Raw genomic sequence first — 27835 nt, 5'->3', positions numbered from 1 at the left:
ATAAGGGTTCCGTGTTTTGCTATTTGGCTACGGAACCCTAAAAATGTCTCAAATACGAAAGAAATATTAAATTTATGTTACTGCATCGCAAAAGTAAACAAAAATAAGCCATCGTAAATATTTATTTGTATACAAATTCTACATACTTAGTTCGATGATAAAACAATAGTCATATACAAAATTATACGCTAACAATATCTTAAAACTAATGGCAATCATGGCCTTATCTATATTTAATTGAATCACAGAATTGGTAACTTTCTACAATCACTAATCTTCCAATTAAAATTTGTACATGCATGTGGTTAGTCAGATACGAGTAAACAAAGTTAAAACAAAAATATAAAATTTTCAGTTTTAACAAAATAAGAATATATTACAGAACATAATGGTCAGGAAAAAAATCTATAAAAAACATAACAATAATTTTATACAACTCAAAAGAAATAAAAATTGAAATTTGACTCATTGACTCGTTTTTCTCAAAATAAAAATTTAAAATTGTTTTTCTGAAAGGTTGATTCATAAATGCTGTTCTTAAGTATGACTTAATAAAAATTGAAAGTATTAAAAGACAGTACTGAAGTTACTTAAAAACGAGAAATTTTAATGCATATTTTAGCGTTAGAACCATCGTCATTATACCGTCAAGAATATTGATTAGTTATGTAAATGCCCACAATTTACTTATCACAACTACGTCTTGAGTCACAACCAGAAATCAATTTAAAAATGAAATAAAATTAAAAAGAAAGCAAATTAATAGAAAATAATTAATTGAATTGAATTGAAATTAATATTAGTATCTTTATCGTAAATTCACGTCCATGAGAAAATCGGTTAGCAATTTATGTAAGACATTGATTTTGGTTCAAACGCTATAAAAAATCTTGTATAAGTAAATCATGGAATCTTCAGAGCAGACTGGCAGTATAATTTATCTATAAAGATCATACACGGATTTATGTTTGGTTTTCCTGTTCCTGATAGACAAAGACATAGTTTTAGAACACAAAGCATCTAGTTTTTTTTTATATTAGCAACTCGCTAGAAGCGTAAACATATCGCATACTTCCAAACAAGCTCCGAGCAATTTCACTGAATTTCCCCTCAACCTTGCCACGACCTCGATCTCAATCCGTAGAGCTCACGTGACAAAAATACTACTAATTAATTTACGGGCTAATTGCTGGTATGGCGTTCTGATTAGAAAAAAGTTAAAAAAACCTTGAGATCTAGAGAATCTACTTTTTGCATTTTAATATGATAATTTGACACCTTTAAACGGATAACCAGTATATTGTTTACATATTGTACAGTCAAAAGATTTAATTTGCGACCCATTTTCTATCTTGTCACAGTGACAACTCTCTCTAGCGACTTTCATGTTGTTTGTCACTGTATGACAAGGTACGAAATGGGTCACAAATCAAATCTTTTGACTGTACGAAAAAGTGCTCTACAGAATAGAGTACAAACTCTAGGTACAAACCTAGATCTACGCTTCCTTTCCAAATTCAACTGTGATAAGACACCTCAAATGGATACCTCATCCACATTGTTAACTGGCTCAAAATTATTTCAGTTGTCTTTTTATGTCCGCCATGTGAAGGGATTATGTCTTCTATCGAATAAGCAAAAATTTATCTCATACAAAAAGCTCATTTTTTGGGGACAAAAAGAAGACAACGAAAATCATTTTGACCCAACTGATAATTTATAAACCTTTCTGTGAAAACACCGATCGCCAGTTAAAAGTGTTGCTGTTACGTATTAATCACAAACTCTTCTCCCATCAGGAACAGGCTAATTTCCCAATCCAAGTATTACCTTAACTTATTTCCCTTTCCCAAACGGATTAGCATTATCCTCGAAGCTGATCTTCGGCACGAATCCACTGTCTCCCTCCACAGTATATTCAACCGTCATGAGACGACCGTCAGGTAGGAGTACTTTGTAGCCGCCATTGACTTTGCCCTGCGCGTCGCCGGCCTCGTTCGCTCCGAAGAAGAGGGCTTTCTCTTGGTCTTCTACGTCGTATTTGTATTCATACTGGAAATAATAAGATAAAATTTTTAAATTTACTTTGGACTCTTATTGGTGCTACCTTGTTTTTACTGGATTGAATTTGGTTGATACTTGGATTAATAGTTCTCGAATTTAAACGTCTGTGAAACAAAGATAATCGATAGAGACCGTCTTAAACCGTTACGAAGTTGTACTAGGATTTCGTGGCAACAAGTTGATATATAAAAATACTTGCATTACCTGTTCTGAAAAATGATTATTTCCTAAAAAAATCTAATATTGGACATAATTGTACATACATGTAATCAAGCTACTTTTTAAATTTATTATTTATTATAATGAGGAAAGGATTATAAAAGACTATTCTTCTAATTGGCGACAATATTTGATTTGATCTTTGCTGATTTAATTTGTTTCTTTTTCCGTGTCCACTATCCGGATTTAAATCCTAATAGCTATGGGAAAAGTCAAATTAAAATTGCTGACGATTTATAACCCTTCTTAACAAGCCTCAAAGCTTTCCACTATTCATAATCTCTTCATAAAGCTCCGTTGACATTTTCATTGTACGCCAGTATCGAATTATCGGCCGTAGCCGCAGGGTTTCATAAGTGCGGTCGATGGGCATGATTCATAAGGACAGCTGCGGATTGGGCCTGTCTTTAATGTTAATGTACATATTTGCTGTATCATAGAGTTCTTAAGAGAAACCTGGAAAATTTTAACCGTTAAACACTTAAATGTTATGTAAAGTTCACTTGATTTCGACTAGTTTTCAAATAACTAACTAACTGCTTTGGCTCAGCGATCCAAAAAGAATCTTGGCCTCCGAAACGAGAGAACGCCACCTGTCCCGATCCAGCGCGGTTTCCTGCCATGAATTGGCATTCAGCCGACGCAGGTCCGCCTCCACGACATCACACCAGCGGTATAATTATACCTGGGGCGCCCGATCGGACGACGGCCGGTTGGTCGCCCCAAGTACGCTTCCTTGACTACGCGATCCTTCCCCATTCTGAGTTTTCAAATAGTGTCATATTTTTTTTCAACATGACATGTTGCAATGCACATTTTTAGTTTTCCGTGCAAAACTTTGTTCACGGAACACTTATTTATAATGGAATGTTGCTACTGAGATTTAGTCAAGATTAGTTATGTCACGTCTGATATATCGGATCGGACGCTAATTTACACAAAAAACTTTGTTAGTGCATCAATGGGTTTTTTACTCCGTGGTTTCATTTGGTTTTCATGTAAATGCATAATTAATATTATTATTAATAAGGTTTTTGGCTCTATTTCAATTTTTTGGCGCTATATTTCTTATTCATTCCATTGTGTTACCATATTTACACACATGAATGTTGTAGATTTTATGGGCAGAGGTTAGAGCCGGCGTATCTTTATTTGACGTTCATAAGCGCATTGTAATATGACTACTTGAAAAATAAAATATCTTTATCTTAGTAAAGTTTACATCAGGTTTACATTAAAATTTACATATATACGTATTTTTATGTTTCTTATAGCCTCAGTTTCTTTTGCGAAATTATTTTGTCTGGGAATTCTATTCGTGATTTCACAACGCTTAGGCAGTGCATGTAATTGTCTGCACCTAAAAATCGAGTCACGACACAAAACTTGCGATGTTGTGACTAAAACTTATTATGTGAGATTTCAAAATGCACCAAATTAAGTAATTATTCTAGAATCAGCTGCATTAGAAGCATAATGAATGTTAGTCATCCGTAAAGCCCAATGTCCTTCAAGAATGTGCCTAGTCGTAAGTTCGTAATGGCTGAGAAAGTCAACTTTTTTAAAGAAATCTGATCTTATTTAACTTATGAATTTAGGTGACGGTAATCTCTTTCCGTCAGGCGGCTCGTCTACTTGTTTGCCTCCTATATCAATAAAGAAACCTATGCATATTTCGACGTCCTATATTTAGGACAGTGGGCCTATATTTCACTTCTCTTGCAATGGATTAGGCGTTAAAGGTGCGACCAGACCGCAGCTTAAAAAACGGTCACGATACGGAATCGCAGTGACGCGTCGTATGCGTACCGTTTTTGACGCATGCTCCCCACACCGCTGCTTAAAAAACGGTGACGGTACGGAATCGCAGTGACGTGCTTCACACGAATCTTTTTTGTTCGCAATTCTTTGCGTCTTTTACGTCACCGGTGTGGTGTCTGCCATAAGATCTCCGTGTAATATTTTTTGCGATTTTTGCGCAGATCAATTTACGGTGCGTCAGCGTATTTTAAGCAGCGGTGTGGGGAGCATGCGTCAAAAACGGTACGCATTCGACGCATCACTGCGATTCCGTATCGTGACCGTTTTTTAAGCTGCGGTCTGGTCGCACCTCTAGAGGTGTGATGTCTTTTTAGATACTCGTACATAACCTCAAGCCCTGATCCGCATAGGACTAGCGTGGGAAATATAAAACGCACTTGTTAAATAACAGGGGGCATATGCCTAGCATGTATGGTCTGGTAATTAATGTGGCAACCCAAATCCATTATAAACCATTTGTCAATGAAACGCAAAATTGGGTAAACCGGACAAGTGCGAGTCGGACTCTAATAAGGTCCCGTTTTACCCTTTGGGTACGGAACCCTTAAAAGGTGATGGTAAAATGTATAGAGTTAAAAAACTGGGATCTAATACGCAGTTCATTTTTGTTGCTAAAACTATTTTTTTTTTAGATAAATTGAAGGTAGTTACCAAATCGGGCAAAGAACAAAGAAATATGAGGCTAATATTTATTCCTCCTTATTATTGTTGTATTATAGAGGTTATCTATTAAACGATGTTTACCACCAGGATTAATTGCGTAAAAAATCTCGTTAAAGCTCGGAAAATTCCCACTAAGGCAAAACATTTAAACTGCAAATGTTACAATACCTAAGCGTCTATAATATGTCATCACTGACACTTCGGAGATATCTCATAGCTGACTCACACTATAAAGCTACATAATAGAAATACCAAAGTCGCAGTCTTCTTCCATATTTAGGTCGTGATGGCATTTAGTCCAAATATCGCAAATAACTTCAACGCATCAATAATTATTTGCTACTAAAAAGGAATTGTGTTTATAAGGCCTTCTAATTAAGTTAGCAATTAAATACTCTTCACTGTATCTTATAAAGGACATAATTACAGTTTTATTTAAATAGTAAATAAGGATGCAACTGGCGGTCGGAGATCAAAAGATTAAGATTCCTTATCGTTGCTTGGTTGGTTTTAAACCCCTAGCGGCCTACCATATAAGAAAAAATGACAGTCAATATTGAATCAACGGTATTATAAAATACAGTTCAATTTGTATTGTTTTGAAATAAAACAAAACAAATTGAACAAGCAACTCTGTTCCATTTAATTTAGGTTCAAATTTCATTGGAGGTATTTTGTACTAGTTAATATCCAACCAAGGTGCAAGTAGTGGTTTTCGGCGGTACCATAGGAATCTGCCGAAATAACAGGTGACCCAGCAAAATACTGTTATGTCGCCAAAATATTCAATTTTTAAGATTGTTTTAGTTAAAAGTTAGAAGAAGAGAATGTTTGTTTTTAAGATTATAATTACTTATTAAAGAGTTGGACCAAGATAGGTATTCGAAACTTTAAATTCTGATGCACTAAGTTCAACGATGCAAATGCACTAAGTTTCCACGGCAAACACCTACATAAAAAGCAATTAAACTAAGGTTTTTGTAGACAATGATCTTAGCTTACAATTAATGATCAAAATAAACTAGATAAGCATTAAAAGTGCACAAAGGCGGTTAACGCACGCCAATTAGAGGCTAGCATTATGTCTGTGTTCTCATGGTTAGCGTAATGTTAGATGCTACAGATAAGGTGGTTGTGTGCTCTATGAAAGCTAGAATCGGACCAAGCTAACTTTTCATGACATTTGCTATGACCAGACATAGAAGTTTTTGTGGCACAAACGAGTGTTTGACAAAATGAAACATCGATAAATCTGTTATCGATAAGTCAGTCATAGATTAATTAAAAGGTGTAACTTCTACTTGCTGTAAATTACCGAGAAATATCTAGAATGAAAATCAGTTACAAATCTTTATTAACTACATATATTTAATACTTAGCAATAAAAACGTAAACTGTAGTATATGATGCCAAAAGAATAGCAAACTACCAATATATCAAAAAGATATAAAAGATATCGAACGTGTTGTGTATGTTAAAAATATCTATAATGTTAAGGTAACATCGATAACGGACATGTTGATATTTCATTTTGTCAATCACTTTATTCTGCCACCAAAACTTATATGTCTGGCTATGACAAAGTTCGGAATGACATTATTAATTAATTTAAATTTTATTGCATACAATTTGTACACCAATGTACAAATGGAGGACTTAGTGTCAAATGGTATTTTTGACCCACATAATACTACAGGGCAGTTTCAATAAGTTTTTGGCAAAAATTTCATTTTTCGTACAAGCTTTTATCTCTGACTGTACTTTTCTTTCCAAGGGAACTAATACTCATCGAGCAAATTCTAAAAACCCCAAACACAATTAGGTTGCGTTGTATTATGACAGAGTTCCTATGTCCACCTCTTGTCACCATCACCAGATCAGCTCGATGGTACCATAATATTGCATTGTCACCCGACTTACATATGTATGCAAATTTTCAGCTCAATCGGAAACCGGGAAGTGGATCAAATTTAACTTGCAAGATTTGATTACAAACAGATAACGGTCAGGTGAAAGTAAATAAAAGCTTGTAATAAAAGCTTGTTGGTTATTAGAACTGTAAATGTTATGACCTACATTAACGAAGTAGCTAAGTACTCATGTTTAAGCTTATTTTTCTAATCTACCGAATTCAAACCACAAAAAACGACCTTTCAATGTCAAGGTTAAACCAAAGGTTGTTTAAGGTCGGGCGTTGACCTGAATTCAGTTAGAATCCCCTTTATAATTACGTTAACATTAAAATGTCATCCGCATTTAAAGTAGGACTTAACATCCTGTCGCAATCGCAATGTCTTTCTCAAGAAAACACAATGTTAATAAAGCTTAAAGTCCTTACAAACTCATTGAAAACTAATCCTTATAGTCTTATTACAAAGGTACGTCTTATAAAGTTCTCAAATGCATTGCACTCGTGTAGGTCAAAAGGTATGCACGTTTTGTTTAAATTATTGCCGATGCGCATCCTTGCTTATATGTTAAGGCAGACAACTTTTAGTTTTATGGGCCCTTTAGCTAAATGCGTTAAATGTTAGGTTGACACATTTACTATATCTATACATTTAATGCACTTACGGGTTGTTAACACGTTCAAAGACCTGATGCAAAGTGTGCTTAATTATGAGTTCCATTAATTGCTGCAGCGTGGTTGTGTTGCCGATAACAGCCGTTTTAAAAATATTTCTCATCATTTTTTACTGGTAGATAACAAGATAACTGCACTTAATAATTTATGATGATGATAATGATGGTTATGATTATCAAGTATACAAATTATACAATGTGAATTATGTAGTCACTTAGTTAAATGTTAAGTTTAATTCACTTTAGAACTCGCATATATCCTTATGCAAGTAAATACTAATTCTGAAAATCATTAAAGTAAAATGGAAATAATTATACGACCATACGACTTAGCTAAGTTTTTTTTTTTACTTTGTTTTTTTCTCTTAATCATCTCATAAGTTTTTTTTTTCCGTAGATTATATTTCTTAAATTAAGTATTCAAAATTTATCATTCAAGGATTTATTCTTTAGGATTTATCATTATCATTTTCAACAATGAGTATCCAGTATTTGCACTAGTTTATCTAGTTAGGTCTGTTTGTACTTCGTGTCTTCAGCTGTACCTAGGGCGTCCAGACGGTCTTCGGCCATTTGGAACTCCAAAGTACGCTCACCAGACTGCACGATCTTCACCCATCCGGACTACGTGCCTGAGCCATCGGAGGCTGGCAGCTTTCGTTTCTCCAATGATGTTTGGCTCGGACACCAGATCTTCAATCTCTTGGTTCCTGCGGAGTATCCATGCCTTACCGAACCTTACCTTACCTGAGCGAACTCGAAGAAACCACTTTGGACAGAGAAGCATGGCGGTCTTTGGTGTCGGATGTAAAGATCCACTTCGGGTCGCTGCGCCACAGCAGTAAGTAATCTAGAAGCTATCTAAAGCTTGAGGAGGTAGAGGTACTTACAGGCATAGGCGGATCCTCCTGCTGCGGGGCTGGCGCTGCCGTGGCTTGTCGTACGGCCACGCATACCACCACCAGCGCGCAGAACAACCATTTTGTGGAAGACATCTGTTGAAAATTATACATTTATAGTGTGTACTAAGAACCCCATACTGTAGCCCCTTGAGAAGCTCGGTAGGGAGCTCATTCCACAGCCGGAGCGTCTGCGGGGGGACATTCCTCTTAAACCGCGCAGTACGTGACCATATGATGTAAATACAAAATTATACCATTTATAATTTAACCCGATAACATTACGCGTAAGCAGATTTAGCTAAAAAAACTTTTATAGAAAAGGGTACCTACGATTATATATAATTATAGCAATCTGTATGTATGTTTGTTTATGTCGTGTGTTCTGAAGTAGTGATTTTTAATCGCTCTATTTATCAAGTTTTTTTACGTTTTACTCGCTAGGCAGCCTCACAAAATTGAGCAGGTCAATTCGATTTTTCTTAACCTCGTCTTTCATTACATTTTGCAAGTTAAATTCAAAGTTAAAGGAAATACATTGTGTACTAAAAACCCTATCGCTGCAACACATGCGATGCGATCTACGAGTAATCAATCCTGCACATCGCAATAAAACGATTCACCGAATCGGTTTGCGAAATAACGCATGCTTTGTCTTTCGAGACAATTCGATTGGCTTGCTTATTGTTCTTAAGGTATTTTCAATTTACATACACCTTTGGCGGTTACTATACGATACGACCCTTCGCTTTTATACCATCGGATCCGGATGAAACAAAATTGATTAAACAAATGCCGCTTCACTTGTCCACGTTGTAAATTATGGCACGTCTTGGCCATAATTTAACGTTTAAAAACAAAAGAAGGTTGCCTTACAGGCCAAGGTGTGTAAGGCTGTATGAAATTCCTTTACATATCATCCTCACTCATCACACCTGATATGTATTTCCGGACCTAATTTGAAGTAAGTCATGTCAACATTTCATTACAAGTTTGAGAAAAAAAAATTGAGAAAAAAAAACCTGCGGCTGCGGCTGTAGCACGCTCACATTTATGCCTGTCGCTTTCGCACTTACATACTTGTTAGAACGTGACAGGCATGGTGACAAAGTGATAAAAATGCGATCGTGCTACAGCCGGTACCAGCCAGCTCAGACCTATTAACTACTTCAAAGATTCAAAAGTAAGTACCTTTTTTAAATGCACATTGAACACGTGTCATCCTGGCTTTTGTTCTTTGATCAAAACAAATTAAATGGCAAAGAATGCGATAATTACCTGTGTCTGAGACAAACAGGCTGGGTAGTGGTTTGAATAATTATCTTACACTACCGCGATGTCATGTAAATTTATTAGATCAAGAAGATCGAGTTAGGATCATAGGTATTTGCACGCGAAATTTAAATGAATACGTAAATTACTCTCCGAAGTAGTTAACTGCACACTCAGGATATGTTGGTCGTTCTTGTTTACGTGACAACGTGATAAAACGATGTCCGTCACTTTCAGTCCCGCAGTGTTAAAAAGTGACGGTTATTTTATCACATGGCTAAAGCTATCCATAATACGCCTGCAAAATAAATAGCAACAGTAGTGGCCAAATATAGTGCAAAATATATTTATTCCTATAACAATGGGGGTTTCAATAAATGCGGTAACTTTGGTGGTCATCATCTCAGTACCTATGTTAACTGTAAATACATAGTTTTGGTCTGAGATACTATAAATTTTACTCTGAAGGCGAGTTATTGTTGAATTAAATTGATTTATACTCGAAGGCTTTATATGAAAATGCGATATGGACATCAGCAATTAATGAGGGTTAACGTGTTTAATTTCTCCGCAAGGGGCGCTAGTGTAGACGGAGGTCATAGTATTTTTGTGGGTACAAGCTTTTTCATCGTGAATTTTCACTCCTAATTCATAATTGTGGTTAATCTTTTTTTCATTTTTGATTATTCATGGTAAACTAATGTTTACCATGAGATAGTTCAATAAATGTTACTGGTTTTAAAAAGTGCCAACTAAAATATATGCAAAAATAAACAGGATTAAAAAACGACAAATTTAGACGTTAAAATACTGTTGTGTATATTAGAACGTATTTTTTTTTAATAAGCATAGCAGATTTTTTTTTTCTGGACCACCATCTACAGTGGCGCCAACTGGTGAGCAAAAAAACGGTAGCCCTGATTGTGTTTAAATAAAGACAACTTAAACCAGCCGCATACATTCATTCTGTGTATTTTGTTTGTTAAGCATCTGCTATCCTAGTTATCCAGTTTTAAATTGGCCATATTTAAGGATCAAAAGGCAATTTACGCTTGTAAATCAAAAAAAAAAGAAAAAAAATTAGGCTTTATATTCCAATTAACTATTGTATAAGTATTTATAACTTAACTTATATATAAACTCTCTCAAAATATGAGTAAAATCTGCCCTCAACATTGTAATGTGACTAACGGCCCGATTCGAATAATGATTAAGACACGTTTAAGATCTTGGAAAGATCTTCAAAAGATTGATAGCTAAACGACATGTCATAATTGTCGTTTTTTTCGATTCCGCTATGATCCCAAATCTATCCACGACATTTCTAACGTCAAAGTGACATTGGTTGCCCGAATCGAGCTGCTTCTGTCAATTATACGACATACAAACGATATCTTAATGAGAACTTATCTAAACCAGAATTTATCGTTATTTCATTCTTCGAATCGGGCCGTAATTAGGTAAACACTGAATAAGCGCAAAGGTAATACAATCATTAAGTAAGTGTTGGTAACGACTTTTATAATTTATAGCGGAGATGTCATCGCAGTCAGCAATTACGAGTTGCTTTATGTTTCCATATCACGAATTACTTGCGATGATTTTCTCATTGTTTCAATGGGATAGGAATTCATTATTATTATTTTTTATACTACGTCGGTGGTAAACAAGCATACGGCCTGCCTGATGGTAAGCAGTATCCGTAGCCTATGTACGCCTGCAACTCCAGAGGAGTTACATGCGCGTTGCCGACCCTAACCCCCTCCCACCCTCGTTGAGCTCTGGCAACCTTACTCACCGGCAGGAACACAACACTATGAGTAGGGTCTAGTGTTATTTGGCTGCGATTTTCTGTAAGGTGGAGGTACTTCCCCAGTTGGGCTCTGCTCTAGATCTGGAATGACATCCGCTGTGCTGTGCCCTACCACACAGAGCGAGATGACATTCACAATGCCCATACCTCTCTTGTGAAAATTATGAAAATAACAAATCATTTTGAAAAAAGTAATCAAGTTATTATTATTGTTAACTGGTTTACACTACTCAGGATTCTAATATATCTTAGTCGGATCACACAAAAAGCTCCTTAGCCTATTTTCCGAATATATGAATGTCTGTTTCTGTATTTGGTAATTAACTAATTACTGCTGCCGAACAGTTATGAGGGAATTTTCAAATACAAATTGTCTTACTATTAGTTACGTAATTGAGAAAAATAGTATGGGTTGGCTAATTGTAAGCCCATAGCATGGTGTATGTTGCATTTAACGGAAGTTGCCATAGGATATATCTAAGTATATTATAAATCCGTTTCGAAATAAAGTTACAACTTTCTAACCTAAGAACACGTAAGCTTAGGTACTTTTTTGATGATAAAATAATTGTTTTTAAACAAATAACGTTCTTTTGGCTCAACTATACTTATAACTAGTTTTCCGCATGGATCTTGAACACTAGACGCAAGACGGGCGGCCTTTAATTGATCTACAGGCCCACAATAGGTGGGATATCCTTATACGAGTCATAAGTACTTAGGGACCGTGCGCGTTGGAGGGTTTGAAATTAGAAATTAGAAATGTTTATTTGCCAGAATACGTTACAATAAGGTCTTAAAACAGTTTTAGCATCAGTATTCAGTCGACATAAAGCCAACATGCAAAATGTTTGTAATTTACATTTACTAGTAGAGTACATCAGGTACATGCATAAAATTTTAATAATCCTAATAAAAAACAATGACATAATGCAAATAAAAATAAATGAGATTAAAATAGAAATACTAAGCTAAACTAAAATAGATTCGTAGGTATGTCAAAGTTATGTCATAATATGATAATGAAAAATTAAAAATTACAATTTGAAATTTAAATAGTCCTTAACAGTATAAAAGCAATTGTCTTGTAGCCATTTAGTCAGTTTTATCCTAAATTCATTTCCACGCAACATTCTCAATTCATGAGGGAGCTTATTATACAAAACAATACACATGTTATAGGCATTTTTCCTATAGATATCGCTCTTACATGCTGGCTGGTATATCATATTTTTATACTGGGCTCGTAGCTCTCTTGCAAACATGTCTTCTCGCTTTTTAAAATATCCTGGGTGGCTTTTAGTTTGCCATCTTGTAGCCAGAATCGGAAACATAAACATCTACATTGACACGTAACGTCAAAGCAAGTGCTGCTATCTACCGTTCTCGTACGTTTTCTTGTGCATAGTAGGTTCTGCCATCTTGTGGGGTACGTTGGAAGCATACACCTTTACACATCGCGCCAAAACTCTTACGTCTCGTGTCCTGCCCCCTGCAGTTTATGGACGCTCTCTATAGATTATCTCAAACGCATCAAGCCGCAAGAATAAGAATCTCCCATCACAGCGTGACACCTCTTAGTTAGCGCAGTGATTTTAAGATAAACCATCTGTTAATTACGCTCATGATTAATGTTAGCTAATTAAAATAATCAACATGACATTGGTTATCTGCATAAAAAGGTATGCCAATAATTTAGTTGGCCTTGCGTGATCGATTCCTAAAGGGAATGCCTTTGTGTTGTCTAACAATCTTGCAAACATGTGATTGCGTACACTTGGCAGCAGTTTTTTGTCCAGGAAATGAGAAAGAAATTGTTCTGTGTTGAAATTAGCATTTGTAATTACTTGACTATTGCTTGAGTGCCTTATGGGATCTGGTTTTCTTTAATAATTAGTTTGAGCTAAGCTAGGTCATTTCTTTCGATTTGCAAATGGCTGAAATAAAGACCGAGACTAACTCTACACCGATTTGGCAGCGACAAAGTGTACCATTGTCACGGTAAATGTCATATTTTCTTAGAAATAACGTTTATGGTGGCGTTTCCATACTGCAGCTTGTAAGTCAATGTCGATTTAATTTGACATGACAGGCAAAATGGCTGCCATGAGTTCACGAAGTCTAATGTTAGATATAACCCTTTTTATTTAGAATTTATTAAGGATTATTTATTTCATTGTCACTTTTTTCCTAACTTTAATAGTGTTTTCAAAAATTCAAAAAACCATTAACGTGGATATATTTCATGCTAAAAGGGGGAGTTTCGCCAGAGGGAGAATGGTGCACGATAGTGTGCGTAAAGCGCACTACCTGTAAGGTATCATACTAAATTAGTTTCAAAACATTTGGTTTTCAATAATCAATTTTACCGATTGCCACTAGTTGTATTATCGGTTCTCAATTTACTTTAACAAAGTAAAATGTTGACTTTATATATCTAGTTGACCTACTGTAACCTAAAACATGATTCTCAGTAATAATTTATTTTGAATACTAACGTCTGGCCTTCGCTAGCCGTATCATTTTCAAACTAAAAGTCTGAGAACTGAAGAGCAACTTTAGTACATACTGTTATTAGGCCATTAGACATTTAATTAGCAATTGTTCCTAAACGAATGTCTCGTAATTCAGAAGCCAAGGTTTACAAGCCGTCAAATGGTTTATTTAACAGAAAACAATAATCTAAATCATGATGCAACGGCATGTCATGTCAAGTATGGAAATAATGTACGGATTATATTATATACACAATAGGAAGGTCAATGTCTGACCTAAAACTAATAGTTCCATCATTCACATTAATAGGGGGCGTCTATTAATTACGTGAGGTGTTCTGGGCGGGAGGGGGTCAAGCCGAATGAGAGAGCCAACAGGTGGTCTCGATAAATATCACATTTTATTTTTCTGACAAAAATAGTGTAAAATGCGAGAAAAATAGATTACATTAAATTAAAATACGTTTCTAGACTAAAATATAGCATGAGACAACCCTCCAAATACGATTTTTACCAAAGATAACAAAGCAAATTGTTATTTTTAATAAATCCAACGTGTTTATACTCAAAATACAAACTACACATGAGATTAGTGGTGGGGAGGTCGAGGCAAAACTTACATCTCACGAGAGGGGGAGAGAAGAGTCAAAAAACCTTCAGGAAAAACTCACGCAATTAATGGACGCCCCCTTATAAAAGATTGTTTGTATCTAAACATTGGCAGGCCAATTTAAACGTACACTGATATCAGAATGACATTAAATTGATATCATTCAGATATCGTGCATTTCGCTCGTACTTGTCCGTACATGTATTGGCGCGGGCGAGACGCACGATAACTAGATAAAAGGATTCAAATATCAGTTTGATGTCAGTGTCTATTCGAATTGGTTTAAAATTCCACCGAGGATCAGTTAGGTTAGGGTTACTTCCATTGCAACGGCGGTAATAGGTACAGCCGTATAAGACACACGTGTTTTAGAGCAGAGCGTTTTTAGGGTTTCGTACCCAAAAGGTAAAACGAGACCCTATTACTAAGTCTCCTCTGTCCGTCTGTCTGTCTGTCTGTCTGTCTGTCCGTCCGTCTGTCACCAGGCTGTATCTCATGAACCGTGATACCTAGACAGTTTAAAATTTCACAGATTATGTATTTCTGTTGCCGCTATAACAACAAATATTAAAAAGTACGGAACCCTCGGTGGGCGAGTCCGACTCGCACTTGTCCGGTTTTTTTTAAACTAGCCCTGTCGAATTTTTTGTAGTATCTTTTCGGGTTCAGGAGATGTTTTATTATAACTGTATTTTGTCTATTTATGCCCAAAAAGAGGAAAAATAAAGACAACATTTTGAGTCATATCTGGTGGCCTAGCCAAGATGCCAATCGTATGCGACGTAGCAAACGAAACGCTGTCTCTCTGTCGCACTTATAATATGGAGGAGTGTTAGAAAGACATTACCGTTTCGTTCGCTACGGAGCAAACGATTGGCACCTTGGCTAGGCCCTCTGGCCGCGTAGCCAAAATGCAAATCGCTTACACTCCGTAGCCGTGGAAACGCAACTGTCACTGTCGCACTATTATGGAAGAGTGATAGAGACACAAAGCGTTTTGTTGTGGTTGCTGTAATGTAGGTAGTCATAAATCTTTGATAAATATCAGAAGTGGGTATTCGGGTTGTTCGCAAATAAATGGCGTTAGAACGGATGTGCTGGTTTTATTACAGTGGCTTACAAGGTGCGATCTAATCGATATACACAGTGTTATTGCAAAATTTACGTAAAGTAGAGTGCTATAATGTCGAGTTATCACGTTGGGGGTCGTTCTGAGATGACATTCGTCCCCAGCTCCATAGATGGCGGTTAAAAGGTTCCCTAGAATATTAGTGCTGTTAAGCGTAGAAGAGTGTAATGTAGGTAAAAATAAAAAATAATTTATTTATTTGTTAGCATACATGATTTTTACAATAACAGGGTAGATGTCTCTTTTTAAGTATTCAGAGATACTTGTGATAAGAGACACCGCTCTTCCGCAGTAAAGTATCTTAACTAACAAAGGCGATACAGATTAACTTAAAAAACAGAAAATGATACTACATGATGAGTTGAGTAGAAAATATAAAAGAAAATTAATAAATTTACAGGGTAAAGATGCCAGGTTTCCAGTTCACTTAAGAGGGGAGTAGGGGGGGGGGGGTGTATGTGTGTGAATCATAATCTTTGATAAATATGGGATGTGAGTATTCGGGTTGTTCGCAAATAAATAGTGTTAGAACGGACGTACTGCTTTGATTACAGTAGCGATAACGAATCACCTTGGCTAGGCCCTCTGTCCCTTTATTTTCTTGACCATCTGGCAAGGTTAGGTTAGTTTATGTAGGCTTTACAAATGCCCTCATTGTTATACTAGACGTAATAAATCTTCATTGCTTCAATACGTAAAAACCTAGCGCCCGCCGGTTCTAGACTCACACGTTTTTGCCTAGACTGGATTAACAATTGATTTTCACATCTATGTAACTGATAACATTGAATAATTAATATAATAATGGGCTAATTCAGATTGTGGTTAATGGGAAAATATATGAAATAACTTAATCCTAAGCTTAAAGGTTAGGGTATGTCGTTTTTCTAGTCGAATTTCTAGTTGAAAATTGACATTCATATTAAGGAAATATTGTAAATTCTATTTTATTTATTATAACTTTGACATTTTGTTTAACTTCGACCCTCGATTATTATTTTACTTGACATTGTATAAATTTGATATTTTTAAATTATTTTCTATTTTTATATATATTGCCTGTTTTTTTTTAATATTTGCACGCCTGCATGCAGACTGAATGCACGGATTTTCTTTTATCTTGTAAGACCTTTATATTACTGTGTTCTATGCAAATAAATTCTTTGAATCTTTATATTTTAGATTATGATAGGTAAGTATACATTTCTATCAAACGATATAGTTTTTGCTGAAAACTTTTTGCACAACCATGTTTATATTTTATGGTGGCTTATTAAGCATGAATTGTTATTACCTATTTATTAATTAATTAATCATATATTAGATTTGTTACTTTACAAATTTTACAACAGCAATAAAAATAACTGATATGATGTAAGTTTTGTTATTTTACCGATAATATTTACCATTCGAAGAAAATTTTTATTAGTTTTCCTCATGTACCCACCATCGAGATAAAATATACAAATAAATACTTATAAATACAAATATATGCAGGCCTTGAACCACACATTATGTAAAAGTACGTGAAAATGTAAACTTCATTTACAGTTATTACATAAATCGATAGTCGATGTACCTACAATGGGTGATGGATGGTCTATTGTTAAGGCTTGGCGTTAAATTAGTTTGTTTAAGGAAGTACAGTCAGCAACAGAAGTAGTAAGGGCCAGGGGACCTAGCCAAGGTGAGACTGAATTATCGACAGATGCTAATTGAAAAGTAAAAGTGTATTTGGGTGAGAGATGCTCAGGAAGTCACTAAAGTTGTCATTTCTATACAATATTTAACATTTGATTGGCGTTTTACACACGATATTCATTGATGATTAGGCACCCATGTGTCCAAATGCCCTAAACTCGCTTTTACTGTTTTAATAATAAAGTTGTGTTAAGAGCAATTCCTAGCTGAGCAACTTTTCAAATCTCGAATTTTTGAAGCTATGTTTCTGTCGCGCTGCGGTGGGCGGGAGCGGGAGCTATCTAAGTGTGAGTGCGCACACAGACGCGAGACGTGAGCGCTCACTCATTGCGCGCCGTTGCGTCGACATGTCGACGTCGCCCGCGAGCCGGACGGAATTCATCCTGCGCTGCCCGAAGCAAGTTGTTTTTGGTCTCATATCACAGATCTCATATTTTGATCACATAATATTGTTTTTCATTTTTATATTATACTGTATCTATTAATTACCATATAGGTAAAAATTTTGTCATGGGGTCTATGCCGCAGGCCGACTTATTGGACGGGGTGTTCTCTATGTAATTGGGTTTATTATTATTTTGTAGGTAAGTATTTTTATTTTTCCTTTGTTATTTTTAGGTTTAACTAGTTTTCATTTCATAATAGTATTATTTAATTTAGTTAGTTTTATTTAATTTTATTGCAATAAATAGACAGGATTATTTAGAGCCTGTGAGAAAATATTAGCAATTCCTTGCCTGACATGAAAATGAGGTATTAAAATTTTTGCAAAATATAATGTACTTTTTATGGTAAAAACTGCAAAAAAGAATGATGTCCCTGCTTCGGTTGTCGTCGTACAGTCAAGTGCAAAAATATGTATCGAAAGAATCTTCTCATAAATATGGTACTACGCTCTTATTACACTGGTATAAGATGCTATGAGACATATTTTTGAGTAAGATGTGTACACCCATATTTTTACACTTGACTGTACCTATCCGTGACAGTAAGTTGGGTGTGATCATGGTGTGTTGTGAAATTTTGTAAGTAGGTATAAATATATGGTTAAACTACAATCTATTTTACTTGTAGTACGATGGGGCTAAACTTGGGTCGCCTTATTGAAGAACGTATCGCAATGACAATCTGAGTAAAGTATGTTGGGGTAATGCCGGACAATTTTGGGACCAATTGAGAGAACTCGTGAAAAAACGTTTTTTCAAGATCTCAGCACATGATAGATTCTTGAAGTACGGAGCAAATCGTTAAATAATAACCGTAGATTCGGCCTGAATTTTGGTAATCTTCAATATAGAACGGTTTCAGTTTTGTACCTGTGTAAAGATGAGACATACTTTTTTTTAGGGTAACGAGTGTTTTGCCATCAAGGGAGAACATAGGATGGTGAAAAAAAGTTGCTTCTAATTGAAAGAGAATAAGATATCACAAAAAAATAGGTCCGGTTTCTACCCTTCTCGAATGTATATAAATTGCAGCCACCAATAATTACAAACTTAAAAGTTATCATCGAAAGTTTTTAATTCGTATTTTTGAATCCGATCTTAACCCTGATACAAAAATTGGTAAAATTGTGGCTCTCAAACTTTGATACCTATGTCAGAAGGAAATTGTGGCTCTCAAACTTTGATACCTAATATAAGGCAATTTGATATGTAAGCAATGTGCTAAGAAACCTCTTATTGTAAGGTTTACCCGAAGTAATAAAATAAGAAAAACGATTAAAATAATAGATAGGTTTCGAAGTTTTGACAATTTAAGATCTCGTGAACTGTACAGGTTTAGTGAAAGTGTAAATGTATTGTTTATTGAAATGAATGTACTGGAAGATATTACGTGCTTAAGTAGGAGGGACAAAAATCGAAATGAAAAAAATAATCGTGCTCAGTCATTTTTAATGAAGGTCGCCAAAAAAATAAGAATCAAACTTAGAAATCAAAAAGACTAAGTAGTTCTTTAAAAAGGTCAAAGTCACTGAGAGCCCATCTTGAAGTATGGAAAATAAGTAAAATTGCGATTTTATTGGTATAATTTTGAAATTATATATATAGTTGATATACAATCTTTTTTTTAATAAAATGTAAGGATCGTATGTAAAGAGTAAAGTAAATATATAGGAAAAGGGAGCCCTCTTGAAGCATTTTAAGGCAACTAATTTCGAAGCCCTATCTCTATTTTGTATCCGAAACTAGCTATGTATGTATGCGTGCACATCTACATATGCATCTGTATGTGTAGGTACTTTATTGCAAAAAATTGCTCATTTGCTATCTATTTTACTCGATTTTGTTATAAAATTCAACATGTATCATCATCTCTATACAATATAAATACTCTTTATTGCACACCTCAATAAAAGAAAACAATACAAAAGAAAACAGAAACATAAGCACAGGTAAACAACATGCGGTCTTATCGCTAAAAAGCGATCTCTTCCAGGCTACCTTTGAGTTGCGGAAATTAAAAAAATGACATTGTCCGTAAGTAGGTGTACATACACATACAATATACATACATACAAAATAGACTCCCAAAATCTCTTCCTTTTGATTTACCGTCGCGTTGGTAGTGGTACTGGATAAAAATAATGGTACGAAAGTGTGATCAAGAAAACAATAAATGTGATAATTAAGTAGGTCAGTAGGTAAATTGAAGAAAATTTAAAGTTTGACAATCACTGCTGTTTTTTAAATAGGTAAAGATCGGGTTGTTTCTCTCGGATCTTTACCTGGAAGGGTCAAGATCGGATATCGGTCTGCATCAGTCCTAGGTCTGTTTTGATTGGATAGTTATATAAAAAATATCGAAAAAGAAATTATACATTAAAACAAAAACAGTTTCGTCACAATACGCAAAATAAATTACAGGGCGAAGATCGGATAGAAGAAAAAAATTGCGAAAATATCTTGCTCCCTGTGATTGCGCATAGCACAAGCCCGACGCCCTGAGCGACGCGGGGACACTGGCAGTCGAGGCGTAATGAAATGGCATCTTACACAATGTTGCCAACATTAAAAAAATAAAGCCAAATTAGGGAGACATGAATGTCCTACGTTCTTCACCCGCATCCGGTATTTACCCAACATACCTACCTTAATCGTTGAACCGCCGCATTTCAAAATGGCCCTTATTTTGATATCGGCTAGCCGTATTGTAATACGGTGGATTATACAATACGACTGCGATACTTATATATAAATCCCCTCGTTAATGTAATTTCATTTTTGCTATCTAGTGGCAAACATCAAAGTAGTTATCTTTTACTTGTGACGCACAAGTGTGAGCAATGTAAAATACTATAAGTATTTCTAAAAAAAAATTGCCTTGTTTTTGTGATCATACGTAGTAAAAGAAATTGTGATTAATTGATTATTAAATTCGCAAAATGCTGTTTTTTTATTTAAAATAATGAAATAATTAGACCAGTTCCGAAAGTACCGGGAAATCCCTGTTCCTATTTCCACCAGTACTGAAAATCCCGGTTCTTTAAAACAGTACCGGTTCTGCAATCCCTAATAAGGATGTTATGCCCATCACTAATCCTTCTGTGTACGTATATTTATAAACTGTCTCCGCCTCCAATTCGTGCGATAAGGACAACTGCAGCTCGGACTAAAATTCACTCGCAAAAAACTCAAAAATCGAGGTTTCGCTCTCGACTGTTTCCTCCTCCAAAACGCAACCAATCATTATGAAATTTTGGAAATTGCAAGAGGAATAAATAATCTATGCCGCTATGTTTTGATTTTTTGGATATTTATTGTCATATTTGTATACTGTGCCTGTTTTTACAGTCAATTCAATTGAGCCGTTTTTGCGATTTTTGAGGCGCTGTAAGTTTCTTCAAAATAAAATAATCCAAAAAAGCAAAACATAGCGGCACAGATATTGATGATATTGATCTTATTTGAAAAAATCATTGCTCTAGGTTCAAAATCCAGGGAGAAAATAGTCGAGAGCGTTTGTATGGAAAAATCACCACTAGGAATTCCTCTTATTTTGAACACTCAGCGGGTATATGTATATGTATACTTCTTCTTCTGACTGTACTAAGATCGGTTTTATGGATATTCCCTACAAGTTCTGTTGATGATGTTTATTTGAAACATCCATCTTAAGTGCATTGTATTAAGACTATATATTGCATTAAATAGGTAATTGAAAAGCAATAATTAAAAAAACAAAATACCTTTGTCTTTTACTTCAAACATATGCATATGCCTGCCTATAAGTATATGCCTGCCAAATATAAATTTGGAAAAGCTTCTAGGCAGGCACACAACGCACTAAATACCTATAGAGGTAATTAGTGCTTTGCCAAAGAATAATTAGAACTTAGAACCTTAACATATGTTTGACCCCTTTGTCAACGGTTCTAGCAATGTTATGCGTCACATTAAACAAATTAGTTAGCGAAAAACCTAAACCTATGTCATAAACCATATTCTTATGTTCACATCGCTTTTTGTTTTCGTTTTTAAATGTATTTAGAAGGACTTGAAAAAAAAAAATTAGATTGTCCAAATGCACAAAATTTCACACACACGTGCATGCACACAATAAAACTCACCGTAAAAACAATCACAACACACACAGGACCCTTAGCGATCGTCAACTGTTGCCGCGGGACACCGCACGCGTCTTATATCGCGTACCCCACGAACTCTAACCGCGGTATCGTCATTGCACACAACGGAGCAACCCGTGCATGTTGAACTATGACTGCGTAAAATCTTTATTAAACTCTATGTAACTGTTATACTAGCTGTTCGTACTTTCGTAGTCAGATGCTTGGCAAGTTTGGATTAACAGTCAAGTTGCCGCAACGTCCTATCGTGATAGATGCAGGGATCCACACATGTATCGTTCTTAAGAGAAACCAGTGTGACTAAAATCTCAAACTAAATAGTTTTTAATAGACTAGAGGCTAGAGGTCTATTTATACTGGTTATTGGCAGTTGATATTGTGAGTTCGGTAGCAGATCTTAGTGATACGACGATAAAGTCATGAGTAAATATCACTGTCAAAAGTCGCGTGTAACCTTTGCTCGCGTTCGGTAACCCGGGTTTGAACTATTTAGTTCATTGTGGTTCATTTGCTAGGATATGGGATGCGTAGAATGATGTATTAACTTAAAAAAAAATTAAAACAATAAAATAAATAAAATAGAAGATAAATAGAATGAGACGAAAGCTTTAAGCAAGAATTTAGTACATATATGTATATATAATGCTAGCTTTTTCATAAATCGGCGAATCATGTTTTTATGGAGCCGCTGAATTTATTTTTACGTTTTCTGGTATAAGTTATTCGGTATGATCTTATAGTACATTGTGCAACGAGAGAGGCAGGAGAAATTTTGCAAAAGAGGGGCCTAAGGGGGGGGGGGACTCGAGATTGCAATATTCTTACCCCCGGAGTTACACACAATGATTTTCATCACACTTGCGAAGAAAAAACTAAATTTTAAGCGAAATAATGAAAAACGGTGGCACTTCACACATTCGCCCGCCATTTTGTCAATTTTTGACAGGTTAGGCATCGAAGGCACAGACCCATCCGGCGTTCAGCCACGATTGAAAATTGTATAAAATATTTTAAACAGCTATTCAATTAATCAAATTAAATATTTTTAAATGTAAACTCATATATACCATGACATCTAACAAGTATTTTACATATAACCTATAACCCACTTGGTTCGTATGAATCGTTGACATAATAAAATAAAAACCTATAACTCCCTAGGGAGTTATTAGTACATCTGCATGAATTAAGACCTTTTTCGAGAAATTGTGATGAATAAAAATTTATTTACTTCTCAGAGTACAATTAGGGAAAGTCTGTTGGTTAGATCAAATTTAATAAAGATTAATCATTTGCATACGAGTTGACTAGCTATAGGTATCCAAGGCAAATTAAGAGAAAAATTTTACTGAAAAACCTAAGTTTGGTTTTGGGCATGTTCAGAAAAAAGTGTACCATAAGTATACTATTCTCTAAAAACAAACAACCGTTGAGCTATTTCTACCCAGAATTACATGGACTATACCACTATACCCATTTTACAAATACTTATACTGAAAACGTCAAATTAAATTAAAGGATTCTCAGGAAAATTATAAATTATCTCGTGACTTCACACGTATTGATATCCAACAAGCTTTGTAATGATGGAACATATTGTATTGAAGCTCTCAACAATGGACGACCAATGAAAAGGCCTAATAAGGTTGACCGTCGATGGGCAGACTTGTATCATGTCTAAAGACAGTTTTCGCAACATGCGTGTATGTATTCGACTTGTTGATGACTGGGGAAATAGAGACCATATATTATGAGCATTTTTGTGAATGGCGAGTTGAAATTGTCGGCAATGCGTAAGTTATTATTTATACCGAAATCGAAAACCGAAATAATAGTGACATATTGTGATACCGAAATAATAGTAACATATTGTAATTAAGTGTTCATAAGGCTTGCCACAAAATAGTCGCGTTCGCTTTTTTATCAGATTATCACCGAAATGTATCAAAAAGGTGTAAATCGTCTTTTGGTTAATTTGTAATTGCGTACTTTTCATGTATGGGCTCCCAACTCAACTATAAGATTATTTACAGTACATATGGTGCTACTTTCCTGCACGCGTGCGGGAATGAGTACTTTCCATGCATATGTCGAAAGTTTAAAGAGCCATATGTACCGTAAAACGTTGTACGACACACGTGCGAATAGGTAATTCGCAACACGTGTCGATTTAAAACGTCGTCCACTGTACATATAGTCGACGACAAAGATAAGTTTACATTTTTCGCCATATTACACAAGAAGTAAGATGCAAAAGTGTAAAAACATATATATGACGTCGCGTCGACTGTATAGCCTGTAGCCTGTTTACAATTTTATAATGAATGCGAATGCAACTTATTATTATATTAAAATATTCCCAATCTAGTAGCTAAACGCAGTCCTCGGGCACGGCTAGTATTCGCACTATTCGAAGGCTTTTCAAAAGCACCAATAGGAGCGCTCCACATATTTTGTATCGCGGTCAATTAGAATCACCTAAATTTAAACCAACTTTTGTACTAAACAAATATTGCAAAATCACCCTCTCATTATCTTCCATACTACCAACAACCAATCACTTTCTACATTTAACCGTTTTGGCAATTAAACCCTTGTAACCAGCCAGTATACTTTGGAAAATTATAACACTTCACTAAGAATCGAAGTTTTATTCGAGTCGACGTCATGCTGACCTGCACAGCGGCTCGGCATACTATGATATTCTTCTTATTGTATTTCTTTTATAAGGTTTTATAAATTAAAGTAAGTAACCTTTTTTAACGTTCTGCCCTTTCTTATTTGTTTTTATTTTTAAGAAATAAACAAATAAGTTTTTCAAATTGCACTTAATTAACTCTTGATTCCTATCACACTAATAGGTCATGAAGTTTAATTAAACCAACGTGCGGCGGCCATGTCCATTATTTAGATGCTAGTTCACGATGTCACGAGCTGTCAAAAAGCCGTATTGAATAACACTTCTGACAGTTTTTCGTAACTAATCTACGCGTGTTTTCAACCATCAGCCAATTATAGAATGACCGTGAACTGCATGTTTTAATTGTGCGATAGGTCGCACAAGGCGTGGGTGACGAATCCTTGATTGGAAAATAATTATGAAACTACCATAATTATATTATTTACGCATATGTTACTACCGGCTATATTCTGTATAAATACGTTATAAGTATTTTATGATCTACTACTTTTTGCGCCCGGCTCCGTCTGCGATGACATTGCAATAGGAATGGTGACAGGTATTGATTTTTTTTAACAAATCTAGTTAAATAGATAGAAAATGAGCAATGTATCGTAATAAATTGGACAGTATAGCAACTGAGGCATTTAAAACGTACGAACCATTATATAATCACACAAGCACACATACAAGAAATCCTTTACTGTCCATGCCGTTAAGTTATGGAACGAGATTCCGGTGTCCGTGAGGCAATACCAATCTGTAGCATCACGTAAGGAGAAGCTTAAAAAATTGTGGCATTTTGATACTTTGGTTACGACTTCCTAGTTCCATTGAGTACTTCTACTTTTTTAATTTCCTTTACTTTTCTGGTTCGAATTCATATCTATTTATATTATATATTGAATATTTATTTATTTTTATTTATATATATATGTATGCATTATTTTATGGTTATTTTTCTATCTATGTATATTTGTATCAATGTGTATTCAAAACGTGGATTTCATTAATTTCAGTGATTGTACACTTTTGTTTGTGTTTGTCATTCATTCACCGTTACTTCTGTTTTACTCATTTTTTTACATTTTTTTTATTTTATTACTTTATTTTATATAAGAGGCCGCGTAACCAGCGTGCCAATCGTTAACGCTCCGTAGCGTATCGTAGTCTCTCTCTATCACTCTTCTATATTAGTGTGACACTGACAGTTGCGTTTCGTTCACTACGGAGCGTCAACGATAGCCATGTAGGCTACGTACCCAGGTCATTTAGAACTCCTCGTCTGCGTATGCTCTTTCCACATACAGCCATATTCGAACTTTCAGATACGTCAAATAGTTGTCAAAAGTGACATTTCTTCAGACAAAAACGTCACTTTTGACACTTGTTTGACACTGACATATCCGATCCATATCGTTTCTATATCTAATATTTGACGTATCTTAAAGTTCGAATATGGCTGTAAGTCTGAAATAATGAATCAAAATTTCTATGGTTAATTGGCTATGGGAATGAAATAAATGACTATTTTTTTTTATTCTTTTGGCTTTGGATTCCTTTCTAAAATCAGATACCATAGACAATATTCGTAACTCTCTGAATGTATTATTAATTTCAGAATGTGTGGTATGCGCCTTAGCTATTTTTGTGACCTAAAATAAACACTTTGTGTAGGTGAAGCGCTTCACACACATAATTTAATTCAGTAACTGACGACAGGGACACAGCTATACGTTACAACACCTTGGAGGATTTAACAACTGGAGGCGCCTTGAAGAGCTTACCCCTCTGTCGAAAACCTCGGCCAATGGTCATAGAATTCTATGGACTGACGTTTATCTGACATGACTATTTGTACGTTACGTATATGGAAGGTAGAGGTAAGGTATACAATATCCATAGGCAGAACTGGTGCAAAAATGTCCAGCTGTCAGCTATATATAATAGTTCCAAATCTCTCCAGAGTAGCGCTAGCGTAGCTAAGAATGTAATCGTTATTGACGGAGTGGTCAATGATTTGTTTTTTTCTCTAATATTCTAGTTATTGTAGCGCCACCTATTTAAGGTTTTTCGACGGACACTTTTTGATACATGGAGATTGTATTCCTTACCTGCACCTTCCATAGTTACGTACAAATAGCCATTTTACGTGCCCCTCTCCCGCAAAAATCGGCAGACTGTTTTGTAGATAAAATTACAGATAAGCTAGGCGTCTCCAGTTGTTAAATCCTCCGAATAACACACAATAGAATATAATAATTTATTCGTTAGCACAAACACAAAATAGAAAATTATACAAAACAATAGAGATATCTGCATCTCACTTCGTCAGTTCATGAATTAAGTGCTTAACCTAACCTGCTCGTAACCTGTGTAAAACTAAAATCTTGCATTTTGAAACTAAATACTATTCTGTACCCCTAGTGTAACTAAATTCGATTTTGAAACGTGACGTACGCGTTTGCGTTTAGTCTCATTTTGTATGGGTTTTTGAACAGCGCGCCAAGCGGGACGTTTTGGAAAGTCAAAAATCTCATACAAAATGACACTTAACGCAAACGCGTTCGTCACGTTATGATGTCGATCAAAGTTACACTAGGGGTACTGAATATAATAATTAGTATTCGTGTTTAATCGTGTCACACTGTGTTAGGTTATCTAGATAAAAGATGCGTCAATCACTAGAAACTAATAAATATCGAAAGCATAATTAAAACATGGTTAGATTATAAGGTTAACCAGGTGATCATTTGTGATGCCTTTGATGGCCTATAAAACCCCACATGTATAGTTATTGATTGTAATCACTATTAGGTATTATTTCTAATTGAAGTACCAACAAACAGGCAAATTCGAACTTGCACCGGACATAAAACTGATATTTGAATTATACAGGTTGACTTCTCAGGAATGCTCTGACGTTAATATTTTTTTTAATTAGAAAAAAAGATAAAAAATAAAATTCACAAACAAAAGTTATTTGCAATAATCGACAACAAAAAGAAACACACTGTGTTAATCTTTGGCAGTGTTTTTGACAATTTGTTCGAAATATTTGATAATAATGACATATTTCAAAAGTCAGAAGCTTATTAGTGTCATAAATAAAAAAGATAATCATAAAGGTCGAAGAAAGTTCCATACTATTCTTTGAGGATATTACCTTAGGAGCTACTAACACATACAGGCTATTCCAAAATAAAAAATTGTAATTTGTTAATTTCTTCGAAACCGCTACACCGGTTGTTATGATAATTTGTATACTGGTTCTAAATAGCCTAATGCATATGTACAT

At 35.2% G+C, this 27835-nt stretch overlaps 1 protein-coding gene across 1 annotated transcript; it reads right to left on the bottom strand.

Moving 5' to 3' along the window:
- Positions 1 to 106: 106 nt before the first annotated feature.
- On the bottom strand, positions 107 to 21951 carry LOC133523992 (cuticle protein 10.9-like). The gene is made up of 3 exons (XM_061859749.1): positions 21840 to 21951; positions 8241 to 8345; positions 107 to 2052 (listed from the first exon to the last, which is right to left on the bottom strand). Exons 2-3 carry the CDS (start codon positions 8343 to 8345, stop codon positions 1837 to 1839), a joined length of 321 nt encoding a protein of 106 aa, XP_061715733.1. The 5' UTR covers positions 21840 to 21951; the 3' UTR covers positions 107 to 1836.
- Positions 21952 to 27835: the final 5884 nt, after the last annotated feature.

This window comes from Cydia pomonella, chromosome 13 (genome assembly GCF_033807575.1).
Source record: "Cydia pomonella isolate Wapato2018A chromosome 13, ilCydPomo1, whole genome shotgun sequence".
NCBI lineage: Eukaryota > Metazoa > Arthropoda > Insecta > Lepidoptera > Tortricidae > Cydia > Cydia pomonella.
This window is presented reverse-complemented; position numbering and strand designations above follow the sequence as displayed.

Excerpts from the sequence above, each read along its gene's own strand:
- LOC133523992 (XM_061859749.1), bottom strand. The coding sequence starts at position 8,345 with ATGTCTTCCACAAAATGGTTGTTCTGCGCGCTGGTGGTGGTATGCGTG. Across the intron at positions 2,053-8,240 it reads AGGAGGATCCGCCTATGCCT|TATGAATACAAATACGACGT; the intron begins GTAAGTACCTCT and ends TATTATTTCCAG.